This window comes from Taurulus bubalis (assembly GCF_910589615.1).
Source record: "Taurulus bubalis genome assembly, chromosome: 3".
Taxonomy (NCBI): domain Eukaryota; kingdom Metazoa; phylum Chordata; class Actinopteri; order Perciformes; family Cottidae; genus Taurulus; species Taurulus bubalis.
In genome coordinates, this window is record NC_136591.1 from 28,938,450 (window position 1) to 28,952,935 (window position 14,486).

The window sequence follows — 14,486 nt, forward strand, 5'->3', positions numbered from 1 at the left end:
CAGTTTGAAAGTAATGTATTTAGGCACAATAATTAAATTCATGAACCATGTTTGGTCAACACCATTCTTTGTTATTCACAAATCCGCTTAAACTCAAATATGAAGTCTAGTTCTGGCAAACAAACCTTTCAGTTAATTTTTGTCCTACTTTCTCTCTTGCAGAGGTTTGCGTTGTGGAGCCGAGAGCTGCCACGTGTAACCGTGAGCTGTTGTTTCAAACAAAGAGACATAATTGCAGCTAAGTGTGAGCTTCTTTTACTGCATCTTCTTCCCACTAACAATTAAACATCACTGCACATTGTTTGCTGCCAGGAAACCTCACACGATAAAGACCCACGTTCAACCTAAATGTCTGCAACTCTGAAGGGTCTCGTTCCAAAACACATTTTAGATTTTAATCCGTTAATTTGATCTTAATTTCCGCACAATTCAAATAATCGTGATCTATTATTTACAGGCACAGACATACTTTCCCCTATTTAGCATTTTTTGATGTTGTCAGTTAATATTTATATTCATGTTTCATGTTTGTAAATAGAATATTGTTTGGACCTTATATTTGTATTTGATCAAATAAAGGTCTATTTTGTCCCCAAAATTAAAAAGGAGGTCATAAACACAACTAACTCGGGTCTGGGGTTGATTCAATATCATCATCTCTCTATATTCATATTGACACATTCATAGAATAGATTTGAACAGTGCAATCGTGTATTCTGAACCAGTTTTACCTAAATCTCTCGCAGCATGACCAGAAACTATCCGAATAATTTAAGGACGTTTTTTCTCTCATTTATGGAAGCCCATTGCTGCCAGTAATAGATACAAGTCCAACAACTTCGCCTGAAAAAAAAAAAGATCCTGGCTGTCACAATATCAGATGTTCACAACATGATTATTGTGTAGGGATGGGTATTGGCACCAGTGCTAAATTATTAATAAAACTGGATTATTGAAAAGCTCCTATGTTAACAGTTCTTTTTTTATCATTACTTTTAAATGTGTTGGTGTAATTTACACCAGTTCAACAAGCATGAACATGATGTAAACATGTAGAAATGTGAAAACATTTTCTTTTTTTAAGTCATATTTAACTTGTCCATGGTCAGTGTCACTACTATGTCAATAATTTGAGAGTTTCTCATTAGATCTTTCTTTTTTCATCATTTCAGAAATGGGCATCCATACTTATGAGATATTTTTGTTCGAATTAATACTAAAAATCATTTGACTCAAAAGGGATAAACAAGATCTAAAAAATGATACCATGTTCTTTTAAATATTTGTCAATATCCTTGCAGAACAAAATCCTTCTGTATAATTAAAACAAAGGCTATTATAGTCCCTTTGTAAGTATAATACTTTTGATAACAACATAAATAATGTGTGAAGTTCTACTGTCATGCCAAGAAAATATATTGTACAGAGTTAGTCGGTCTTTTGCAGGCAGTAATTGAGTGGGTCTGCAGGGCAGCACGATTCATCCACTTGCACATTTTTAACTTCCATATCCAGAAATCATCCATTTAGACGAAATCTTCAGGGTCTGAATTTGAAGAAATGTTGTGCTTTTCTCTGTTGCATCCCAACTTGATGGTTTATGCAGTTTCTTTACATAAAATCTGTGCCTACAGCAGCTCTGCATATCAGATTTCCTATTTTGGAGTGAAACACTTCCACCCAATGTAAAGCTAGCACCAGCAGTGCAGCAAAAGGCATTCGACTTGCGGTGGTTCATTCTGGTTCCACTCATGGCTCAAAGTAGATGACCTCATGGCGTCATTTAGCTCTGTAATAAAAATCCATAAGCCCCATTCCCTAATGTTTTATCATCAAGGGGTCTGAGGATCAGAAAAAGGCGACGGCGTCTTTTACTTCTTCAGACACTGGTACATCAATGCTCGTGGATTCAGCATGTAGCGCTCAGAGTTGAGTAACTTGGTGAGATACTGCGGTACCGGAGGCCGAGGAGCCATGTAGGACACTGCGGGACTGACGGCCATAACCTCCGCAATCTTCTGCTTCATCGCCTTGATCTCCCGGTCCTGCCTCATCACTTTATCTGCCGGACAAGCAAAGGTAATCCATGAGTGCGTGGATACTGCGGGACGTAGCAATCCACAGGCACTAAATAACACACACATTTAAAATGTAGTTTGCGCAAGGACACAAAACACGTGAAGAAAAAGAGTTGGGAACCTTGAGCGATCTCCAGCTGTCGGCGGGCGTCTCCCAGAGCTGAGAACAAGTCCAGTTTGATGCGAGTCTCCGCGCTCAGGTTGTACTCCAGATGTTGAGCCTTCTCCTGCATGGCCGACAGAGTGGACAGCAGCATGTCTGTCTCGTTCTCCACACAGCGGTACTTTCCCAGAGCCTGAGTTCGAGAAACGCATTGAGAGTAAGAACACGTGGAAAATGTCCAAACATCAATCAACCATGTGCCATGACCACCTGAGGGATTACGTGCTTTGGTTTCCTAAGTTGTTTTTTTCCCGCTGTGTTTTGTTCGCCTTCATAAAGACTTGTTCAGGCTCACTGACTTAGGAAACCAATGCACCATAGAGAGAAAATCATTTTCATGATGAATTGGCCAGCCATTCAAAAAACATGAAAGCTGCACATTGTATTAGATATTACACACACTGAGGGGTGATTGTATCTGTGTTAACATTGACTTTTAACATTTTGAAGGAGGTGACCTGTACTTTTAAACTTTATTAAAGCAGTGCAATGTTTTTATGAACGACCAGGCTTTTGTTTCAGCATGCTTTATGGAGAGTGTGCAAATGAAAATCAATTACCAAACAGTACAACAATGTACACACCTGATGTAAAGACAAAAAAACAACCATACGATATTACTACATACTGTTATGATGACAAAGTGCAATATGTTGACTGCAGGCCAAAATAAAACAGATTTAAAAAAACACTAAATGGTTTCCATTTAAGTTTTCTAATAGATTTTACAAAAACAAAGAATTACAGACACACAAATTGGAACTCAAACAGCAAAACAACTACATGACCAAACTGAGGACAACCAAGTACTGGACCACAGACATTTAAACTCACAAGCTCATTCCCAAATAGTGTAAAAAGATACCTCAAAATCATTCTCTAGATCTAGCACACGACTCCCTTTCACTTGACACTCCAGCTGTAGTTGTTTGTACTCTGTCTCTAGATCTTTAACTCTTTTCCTTAACATTTGGGTTTCACAGTGTTCCTGCCTGGTGTTGGAGATGGAAGAAATAACAGTTTTGAGCAGTAGGAGAGGGAAACTACTGGAAATGAAGACCAGTTTACACAGAAAGAAACATAACATTTCATTTGCATAGTTAAAAAAGATTATTACACCACAATTCAAAGTAAATGTAATGTGTGGAAAAGTCCCAACATTTGAGAAAATATGCTTTTTTGCCAAGATTTAGAAGGGACAGTTGATACCCAGGCTGGGGGAGTAACTGTTTACATGAAATGGTGTTACGTAATTAAAACACAATACTGAATTATGTTACAGTTACAGACAAAAGGGAGAAATCTTATTAGTACTCGTAACTAGTAATTGCATCAAAATATATTTTAACCCTCGCAACCCTGTTGATGCCACTGTTATATCTATATTTTCAATATAAGGCTATAGTTAGCTTAGCTTAGCACAAACACTAACAACATAAATTAAGCTAATCAGCTGCTGGCTCCACCTTCATCCTGAAAACACTTATCTCCCTCTTGGCAAGAAAGCAAATAAGAATAACTCAAAGTATTTCCTCAAATGTTTGGCCATACACTCACAGCTGTATTTAATTGTAGCATACAAATGCAGATCCAGCTTTACTTCCCGGGCAAAAAGCCACTTCAATAACAAGGAATTTTAAAGGTTTAATAGCTGTGGTTTACCTGTTTGTTAGACTCCGTGCTGTGATGGCTGCTTCCTCCAGTTTCTGAGCCTGAAGCTCAGCCAACTGTCTCTCTACTGAGAGTCTGGCCTCCGTCTCTGCTCTGGTCTTCTTCTCCAGCATCGCGCTGCTCTGTTTGTCCCTTTGCTTGGTTTTAGTCAGACACAGAATCCTGAATGAAAAGCAATAATCTTCACTTTACATAATGCCAGAAATAAGACCACATCCAGATAGACTTGTTTGAGATTAACTTCACAGCGTCTCTGAAACAGACAGAATCCTTGTAGTTGCTGAAGAGCGCCATGCTTTAAAAACTGGAGCATGTCTTATTAGAACTGGTGGCGCTGACCACAGCTGTGCACAACATCCTCATCTCAGGCAACAGTTAAGCCACTGGATGGGGGACGTGGGTTTGATGTGGTAAATGTGTTGATATATATTCATCTGTGAGCGGACGGGCTGCGTAACAACGATGATTTTTAGAGCACAGTTTTATCAGTTTGTAATGTGCTTAAAGTATTAATCTATTGTGAATTCACATTTAAAGTAACAAGAGAAATGCACCAATTATACAGGACATTAAATCAAATTCATGCTCATCAAATTGATTCAAGGGGTCTGGTGGATTGTGTATTGGTAGCTCCAAAACATAGATGAGAATTATTAGCCACAATCCCTCAACATGAAATACGACTCAAAAAGAGATCCACTAATGTGTTTTAGGATTAAAACATCAGCCCACAAAAGGTTTGCTTTCACACAGACAACCATAGTCCTGGCAGCCATTCTGCATACAATCATCCCCATCTTACTTTGTATTTATAGATCGATGTAGTGTGTAAAACAGCCCACCAGGGGAGCCAAAGACACACTTTCAGCAGTGGATCTTTGTGGATAACTCACTTGCTGTGTAGCAGCATATTTGACTGTCTGAGCAGGGAAACCTCTGGTCTCAGGCTCCTCTCGCTGTTAGTCAAGTTGCAGATGTGACTTCGCAGTTCCTGCTCGCTCTGCCTGCTCACCTGCAGCTCGCCCTTCAGCCTCCTCAGCTCCTGCTCCAGCCTGAAAGACAATTACAGGGAAAGATAGAGATCGTCTAGCTCTGATTTCACCTTCTTCTGCCTGATTTCAAACTGAATGGAAGCTAACGGGGGCATACTTGGTCATCTGCTCAGCGTGGTGATTCTGAGCTGCTGTGGCAGTCTTCTCTGTCGTGTCTTGGTTGAGGCAGAATGTTTTTGAGCTGGATCTCGGCTTCTTCTCAGTCCTTCCTGCAGGTGGTGAAGGGGTGTTTGTGCCGCTTCTGCGGGCTTTTGGCGAGGAGCCTTTAGCCGCCCGCGTGGCTTTGCTTCCTTGCTCATCTTGAGGTAGATTTTCGTGGCTTGTAGAGGATTCTTGTCCCCCTGCCCCACAGTGGAGCAGATCTCTGGACTCGCCAGGTTTGGATGATAATGGCCGCCGGTTTGATTCAGCTGGCCTCATCTCCTGTGATCCCTTCTCTGTCGTTCTCTCCTCACTGCGGATCTGGAGGCAGTCCACAGTGTGCACCTCATCATGGGCCACTACAGTGCCGTTCTGACATTGATACTGAGTCGACTCGGGCTTCATCTTCCATTTTGAGCCTGCAGGGACAGGTAGAAACAATAGCATCTATCAGATATGAGCTCAGTTTAGCTGTTGGTGCATTTAGATTAGGATTCCCCAAAACAGGATTGAGTCGTTTGTACTTCTTCTCGAACTGATCTTTAATAACTCTGGTATTAATACCAGCAAACAATGCATAAACTAGAATTACAGCCTCCGCCAAACAGCCAAATTGCAGTTTACATCCATGTCTTTTTCAAATGTCATCATCTCCTCATTTGATCCTATTAGACATTTGTTTGAAATTGTCATAATTATCAATTCTTGAGGGATGGCCAATGACACAGTGACTTTTGAACACCAAATCTTAAACAGTTCAACCTGGAAGTGGACCTTTGTGCCAGATTTGAAGAAATTCTCTGAAGGCATTTCTGAGAAATCACATTCAAGAGAATGAACCGGAGAACCCAAAAACACAAAGCCTTGCTGTTGCTGGCGTGGAGACATAAAAAGTATGAAAATAGGCAGCGGTCCACTTGTTATGGTGGCTCTACCACAGATCTACGACACCCTTGCAGACACTTGAATTTTGGAAAATAAAATGTTGTTGTCCATTTGCAATATTTCCTTACTTGAGTTAGGTTGTCATTATTTTCCCTTGCCAATGAAAAAAGGGGAAAAGGGAGTATTGTGTTATGTAAGAATTCCCTCATTTGCTGAAAATGAGGACTTCCTCTTTAGAAGTTGCCTCTGCAGGGATATTCACAGTTCTCATTGCCTGAGGAGTTTGTGAATGAAATGTGGTTGTACGAATAGAATTGTAGAATTTCACTGAAGGAATAATAATAAATTGACATTTTCTCATGTATAATTGTTGTTCTTGGTGTTTCCCCCTGTGTATTTGGAATGAACAGTTTAGGACTGAGTGGTTACTTTTAGTGACCACACAAACTAAAGAGTGCCGAACCTCTGATCTCATAAATTAGATACGTAAGTGTGTATTAATAGATGGTGCAGATAACTTACTGCTGCTGCCATCTGTGGCCGTCTTGGGGTAAACCTGCAGGCCTGGAGGAAGCGAATGCTGCAGGAGGTGCATGTGGAAGTCATTCTCACTCTGAACAGCTTTCTGTATGCGCAGCTTGAAGATGTTGGTGAAGTAGCAGGTGGCATCAAACCCCAAATACACTACAGGATATCCAATGCTGAATGTCAACACAGAGGGGAAGACAAAGTTTGAATATGTGAAGACATTCAAATGATAACAACACATCTTGGCGAACTGATTTATATTATTAATGATTAGTCTAATTATAGATGTATTTATTTAAAGATAATGATAATTTTTTTGTTACTTGATAGGTCATTAGATCGTAGCATAAAAGTTAATTTACTCCTTTATTAAATGGTTCACAAACATCGAGAACAAGTCATAATATCACACAGGAGATTAATACAAGTTTAGTACTGATGCTTTTTTATCGCAACTCAATTAATGTTATGTAAGAAATTGTAATGATGAAGATTCTCTTCGGGGCTGAAAGATGTATGTTAAATGAACATACCAGTGTGCAGCAAAAAAATGAGACAGGTTGGCATGAGAGGTTTTGAGGTCTTTGAGTCGAAGTGAAGCCTCCGTGTACACGAGCAGAATCCACAGGGACACCGTCGATATACAGATGCCTTTCTCTGCAGACAAATCCGAAATAATCAGATGTGAAGAGATGGAAAGATACTTGTTCAAATCAAGATAGATAGATATTTGTATCGTCATATGCACAGTTAACAGAGTTAGTTCGTACAATGAAAGGCTTATTTAGCTAGGTCCTCCTTCCACATAGAATTATTACAACCTAGAACTCAAGGTAAAATTTAGAATTAAAATTAAGAATTAAAAATACAAAAAAAGTGCTATAAATACGCATAGTATGAGAAAATATATGAAATAATGCACAGAAATATGAGAACAGTATCAAAATCACTAATAATTCAATCAAATTGTGAATAACTCACAATAAAAGCTTAATTATTTATGCCAGTAATAGAGTTTGGTATATTTTATCACATGTATTAAAACAACAGAATAAAACTAACTAATCACGTACTCACCTGTATGCCATATGTAATTGAATAACACATAAGTGCTTGCCACAAAGAACAGCCAGTGCAAAGGCACAAAAATTAAACAAAAGATGTCCAGAGTGAAGGCAGCACAGACAAAAACAACACAAATAACCTGCAAAAACACACACAAAGAACCACATTAATTTCAGTAAAATGCACTGGATTCATTCTGTGGATTCATGATTGTCTTCACACACAATATTAAATCTCTCAGTCTGGGTTCTCACCAGCCCGTGGCAGTGGAAAGTGGAGTACACACTCCCGAAGAAGAGCCAGCATGGCCACAAGTACTCCAGTCTGAATTCGAGCATGAAATCTGCCAGCAGCACCAACGTCCACATCATCATGAACTTCAGGAAGGTGTATGCACTGCAAATAGACAGATGACGTCCATTACTGTTATTATTATTAATATTATTGTACATAAAACATCAGTGGGCGGGTGCGTGCAGTCAGGATACAAGTGAAATAAATTAGTGTTCTCGGCTCTGATTCTAGCAAACAAAGCCTCTTCAGTCGAAACATTAAACACATAAAAAGCCAAAACGAGACAAATCGAATACATGTTGCTAAACCTATAATTGAGCAGCTGCATCTTACAATTGCTTTTAAGTAGAGGCACTACAGAACAATGACTGCTCCCTCATTCATTTCATCAGGCGAGCCGAGCAGGAGCTGTGGTTTCCTCCTTTGTTCTGCTCGCCCGGAGAATCCCATCACCCCTTCTTTGTTTGGTAACCATGGCAATATTTCATCTGGAGGAGAGAGGGAGCACCACAGCATCCGATTGCACATGCACGTTTTAAATGTTCCCTTTTAAATGTTACTGATGTGAAATGTATTTTTTTAACCGACTGCTAATGTACTCTAAATAAAATACTAAGCATGCAACAATAACAAGCTATAATTTAACTAGAAGAGAGAGGGACAAAAAGGAGGACGACATGTCTTCAGTTCTTCATTCAAGTTCAAATTTGCCGAATTTAATTGATCTCACTGCTATTTAACTATAACGACCACTATTATAATAACAAATAAAAAAATATGCAGAAGTTCATCTTTAAGAGTAAGGAGGGTGAGATATGGAGGACTACAGCGTTGTAAATTATAAATCAAGTTTGAAAACTCTTTATAATATTTGTATTAGTTTTTAATGTATTTATTCACCAAATACAGAAGGTATACTACTGTAAAAAAGGAGCAGGAATTGGATGTTTGATTGCAAATTCATGAAAACAAAAGAAGGCAGTGTATAAATACACAGTAGCACAGGCTTATCTTTTTTTATTTACTGAATTGCTCATGTGTAACAATTAAATTAAAATAAGTGGTTTATTTCTCTTATCTGGACTCTTGTCTAGACATTTTCAAATTCAGTTATTTATTTATTTTTATGTGCAAAAGTTGCTGCTTTCCTTTCGCCTAAAAGGAAAATACAGCGGGTAAAAACACAACGCGACCATTGAACGCGTCCTCTCGTCTGGTTTGGGACGCGCGAGACGGCGCAGAAAGCAGATGTCACGAGCGGAGCAGAAAGCAGGCCGACGTCAACTTGCACGGCTGCTGCTTTCTGCCTTTCGGTAAACAAAATAAGTCGCACAACATGTCCACACGCCTGTCTGCGCAGTGCAAGCGGACCACACAGCCGCACGGACCGGGTTCACGTCGCGCGCGAGACGAAGAGGGACGCGGGGCGCGAGGCGGACAGGTGAGCATGATGACGACGACTGAAATTTACACAAAGACGAGGCACCACAACACAACCAGCAGCCTCCGCCAGGCGACGCGGCTCGCGGCTCTAATGGTAGCTTACCTTTCAGACAGCCTCTCCGTTATCTTCATCTTCTTCATCTTCCGTAGCCTGCTCGCGTCCACGTAACGTTTCTTCATCGTATGGCTTCTGCTCCCTCCGCGCTGTCTGCTGCTACACCGCGGCCGCGGCGGCGGGGATGGAGAAAACGGGCACCGTGAAATGAAGAAGATCCCTCGTTGTGAAGGAGGATGTTCAGCTCAACCTGTGATGATGTCTGGCAACATCGCCAGTCTCCCGACGGCTCTGCGCATGCGCGGTGGGTGTTGTACCTACAAGTGTTCATCGCAGGAGGGGAGCAGAACAACACACTGTGTTTTTAATTTATATTGTACTAGTGGAGTGATGATGATAATAATAACAGTAATATTGCCAGGAGCAATACATATGATTATAATTAATGCAACAATAAAACGAACATTGCACTACAAATCAAATGTTTTCTTTGTTGTAATAACGTAACGTATTTAACAAGTACATGTCATCGTCATTGTCAAATATGAATCCAAGTACGCCATAGAAACTGTATATAGAAATACAGAATATACATGCATATCAGACACACACACGCACACATCAAGAGTGTTTCACACTTAATGAAACACAAATTCTGACCACGGTATTTTAAATAATGTTTTTTTTTGGGATTGAACATGTTCTTTGAACTATTTCAGCTTTAGATTAGGGTTTCTCCTGACCCCACATTTAGAATCACAGACAATGTGCATGTATCAAGTCGAGTCAATTTTATTTATATCCCCCACATATCACAAATTTGCCTCTAGGAGCCTTACAATCAGTACAGCATATACAACACCCTCAATACCTGTAGACTCTTGATAGAGATACTCCCAAGACAATAAAACCTTTATTGAGTGGGAATTCGAAGACACCTCAGGAATAGCAGCTGAATATCTATTAAATATCTATTTCAGCTCTGTTTGCAATATTAACTGTTGTTTACAATTTACTGAAACAGATTGACTTGAATATCAACATTGTTTGTGGTTGTTCATTGTAGCTTTTTTTTGTATACTTGTATAGACATCTATCTTTTTAATTTGTACCGTAGTTAAATGTTAACCTATCTTTGTTCAGCTTTGTTGTCCTTGTTTTTTGTTGTATTGTATTTTTATTCACCTTTCTTCTAATTGTTCTAGGAACTGTTTGTAACATTGAGAGCAATGACACGAATGTATGAAATTAATTAATCATCCGTATAGTAGGATTATGATATTTTTTTTGCCATTGCTTGTCATCATTGGGCAAAGAGGTATTCAGATCCTTTATACAAGTACAAATAACACTTTGCAAACATACTATGTAAAGTAAAAATCATGGATTGACAAAAAGTAAAAGTGTGTATTCATAACTATATTATGCATTAATGTGTCAGCAGCATTTAACTGTTGTCACTGGTTGAGGTGTGTGGGTATGGAGTCATAGACATAAAATAATAAATCTGTAAAAGAATGAGAAAATGAATGTGCAAATATAAAAAGGAATGAAAAATGTAAAAAAATAATAAATATGTCTGTACATTGTAATGAGAATGTTTTATTCTTATGAGTATCTTATATTCTCATATAGGTCAGCTGGTAAATATGTTTGTTACTGAGTGAAACTATCAAGGACTGCATTGTGAGACCCGTGGTTTATGCAGCAGGTCCGAGTAACACGTCCTCTTCTGTTGATGAATAAAGGACTTATGCTTAAAAAAAACATGTTTGGCTGTATGGACGCTGACAAAGACCTTTTTACAGGATACACGTATGCATCTGTATGTCTTGTGACAATGCTGATAAGTACTCCTTTGTTTGTAAATGTCAAAGCAGAATCTTCCAATAACAGCCCCGGCCCCTGTAAACTGTCTTTATAACGTTGTGACACACGATTCTGTGAAAGTGAGCACTGAAGATTGAATATCACACAACGGGTGTGTGATATTCAATCTTCAGTGCTCACCCTTTACAGAATCGTTGTGGCTCTGCAACTGAGCCTCTTCTTGCAATAATAAATACTTTAGAGATACATTTGGGTTTTTGATATTTGTCATTTCAACTTAAAAATACAATATTCATATATTATTTAAATTTATGTTTATTTATTTTTTGCATATAAATCAGTCAGTTCATTTTAGAATATATATACTTACAGCAGGTAAAATAAGTATTGAACACGTCACCATTTTTCTCAGTAAATATATTTCTAAAGGTGCTATTGACATGACATTTACACCAGATGTCAGTAACAACCCAAGTAATCCATACATACAAAAAATTAAAGTTCAGAAATTAAGTTTTGTATAATAAAATGGAATGACACAGGAAAAAAGTATTAAACACGTTGAATATGAAGTAAGTTATACTTGGTACAAAAGCCTTTGTTGGTAATGGCAGCTTTGTGTGGAAGAACTTTGGCTCATTCTTCCTCACAAACAGTCTACAAAATCACACCTGAGCAATACATGCGACTATAGTTTCTTCACACAGGACGCATTTAGAAGCTGTCATTACCAACAAAGGCTTTTGTACCAAGTATTACATACATGTGTGCTCAATACTCTGTGTCATTCCATTTTATTACACATAACTTAATTTTGTTTTGTATGGATAAATTACTTGGGTTGTTACCGATATCTGGTGTAAATGTCAATACCTTTAGAAATATATTTACTGAGAAAAATGGTGAAGTGTTCAATACTTGTTTTACCCGCTACACACAGCTGCCCACACTGAGTAGTAAATTCCTACACACTGTATTTTCTTCCCGCTAGAGTGTTCCACAGGCTTACAGGAGGAGCGCCAGGCTTTGAAGCACATTTTAGAGGCCTAACCAATTACAACTTCAGGTTACGTCACAGGATGCCATTGTCAGCGGATAATCTTTTTAGGTGAAACAACTTCCCAGTACAAACACTTCAATGGCCCTTATTTAAATCATGAGGTTTTAACTGTTGTAAATGCAAAAATAGCCAAATCCAGAATTATTTTCCTTCCTCTGTTCAGGTTAAAGTGATTGGAGGCTATGCAGAATTATGAGTGACAACTTTTTTAGGCTGATTTTCTGTAGCCAGTGTAGCATGAAAGAATGGCGGATTTAGCAATCTAGCAACCTATGCCAGCCATTAAAGAAGTACAATTTAGCAATGTAATGCTTCATCCATACATACTCTTGTCACAACATATAGCACTTTGCTATCCCCAGATAATCTACCAATCACGTCACAAACCTTTTCCCCCTTTATGTGGACTTGAAATTAAGCCATCAGCACACAACATATTCTGGGTTGTTGTCACCAATCTGTATCAGGGACAACATTGTGTTTCTCCTGATCCAAGTGGGAAAATAAAAAGAATGAACACTGCAACATTCAGGCTGCAAGAAACCAAATAAAATACAAAACAAGGCCCTCGAGTGTGTGTTCATTTGTCACATGTCTGTGTAGACTTGTGGAAATATAACTGACACCTGTGGCTTTCAGAGGTTAACAGTCCTGGCCTTCTGGCTGCGTATACGCTTTCTTTCTTTTCATCTGTGCGCCTTCAAGGTTTCTAGCACCTCGGCATCGTTTTTAAATGAAAACATGCAAGAAGATTATATTGAGTGTATATTTCTTTATGTTAGCAGCAGTAGTAGTATAACATATAGTATAATCATACACATTCACACTTCAGAAAAAAATGTGTTTATTGAGGACAACATCCTTTGTATCCACAGTCCACATGACAACAAGTGAGATTGTGAACAAACAAACTGAGAGGAAGTGTACAGCCTACAGCAACATGTGGAAAAAGGTAAAATCCGGATAATGCATTAAAAAGATTCCATAATCTCAAAAGTATAATGTGCTTTACTGAAAAACATAATGTGCTTCACTGAAAAGGCAGACCGGGGTGGTGGTTCCCATCTTCAAGAAGGGGGACCGGAGAGTGTGCTCGAACTATCGAGGCATCACACTGCTCAGCCTTCCGGGGAAAAATGATGCTAGAGTGCTGGAAAGGAGGCTCCGACCGTTTGTCGAACCTCGGATTCAAGAGGAGCCGTGCGGATTTCGTCCCGCTCGTGGAACAGTGGACCGGCTCTTTACCCTCGCAAGACTACTGGAGGGGTCCTGTGAGTTTCCCCAAACAGTCTGCATGTGCTTTGTAGGCTTGGAGAAGGCTTTCAAACGGGTCCCTCGGGGGTTTTGTGCGGGGTGCTGCTGGGGTATGGGGTGCCGGACTCTTTGCAACGGGCCGTCCGGTCTCTGTACGCCTGCAGTAGGAGCTGTGTTCGTATCCTCGGTAATAAGTCAGACACGTTCCCGGTGGTTGTTGGCCTCCGCCAGGGCTGCCCTTTATCACCGGTCCTGTTCGTGACCTTCATGGACAGGATATCTAGGCGCAGCACGTCAGGTTCGGGGGTCTCGGGATCGCCTCTCTGCTGTTCGCAGATGATGTGGTCCTGTTTGCCTGTGGTCTAGCAATCACTGGGGAATTTTGCAGCCGAGTATGAAGCGACAGGAATGAGAGTCAGCACCTCCAAATCTGAGGCCCTGGTGCTCTGCCAGAAAGCGATGGATTGCTCCCTCCAGGTGGGTAAAGAATGCCTACCCCAAAGGAGGGAGATCAAGTATTTCGGGGTCTTGTTCACCTTCCGGCTCAGCTCTCCATTTACTGGTCGGTCTACTTCCCAACCCTCACCTATATGGTCACGAACTCTGGGTCGTGACCGAAAGGATGAGGTCTCGGATACAAGCGGCCAAAATGAGCTTCCTCCGTAGGGTGGCCGGGCTCAGCCTTAGAGATAGGGTAAGGAGCTCGGACATCAGGAGGGAGCTTGGAGTTGAGCTCCTTTGTGTCAAAAGGAGTCAGCTGAGGTGGTTCGGGCATCTAGTCAGGATGCCTCCTGGACACCTCCCATTAGAGGTTTTCCGGGCATGTCCAACTGGTAGGAGGCCCTGTGGAAGACCCAGGTGGAGGGATTATATCTCCTAGTTTGCCTGGGAACGCCTCGGGATCCCCCAGAATAAGCTGGGAAATGTTGCGGGTTAGAGGGAAGCCTGGGTCGGCCTGCTGGGCCTG

General features: G+C 40.2%; 1 protein-coding gene across 1 annotated transcript; it reads right to left on the reverse strand.

Moving 5' to 3' along the window:
- Nucleotides 1-1,871: 1,871 nt before the first annotated feature.
- Nucleotides 1,872-9,500, reverse strand: LOC306734241 (macoilin-1; the record flags this gene model as incomplete). Its single annotated transcript, XM_079215586.1, has 11 exons — nt 1,872-2,062; nt 2,200-2,374; nt 3,107-3,233; nt 3,904-4,074; nt 4,806-4,964; nt 5,062-5,524; nt 6,513-6,691; nt 7,052-7,175; nt 7,596-7,722; nt 7,838-7,979; nt 9,424-9,500. 11 exons carry the CDS (start codon nt 9,498-9,500, stop codon nt 1,872-1,874), a joined length of 1,935 nt encoding a protein of 644 aa, XP_079071712.1.
- Between the last annotated feature and the right edge of the window lie 4,986 nt (nt 9,501-14,486).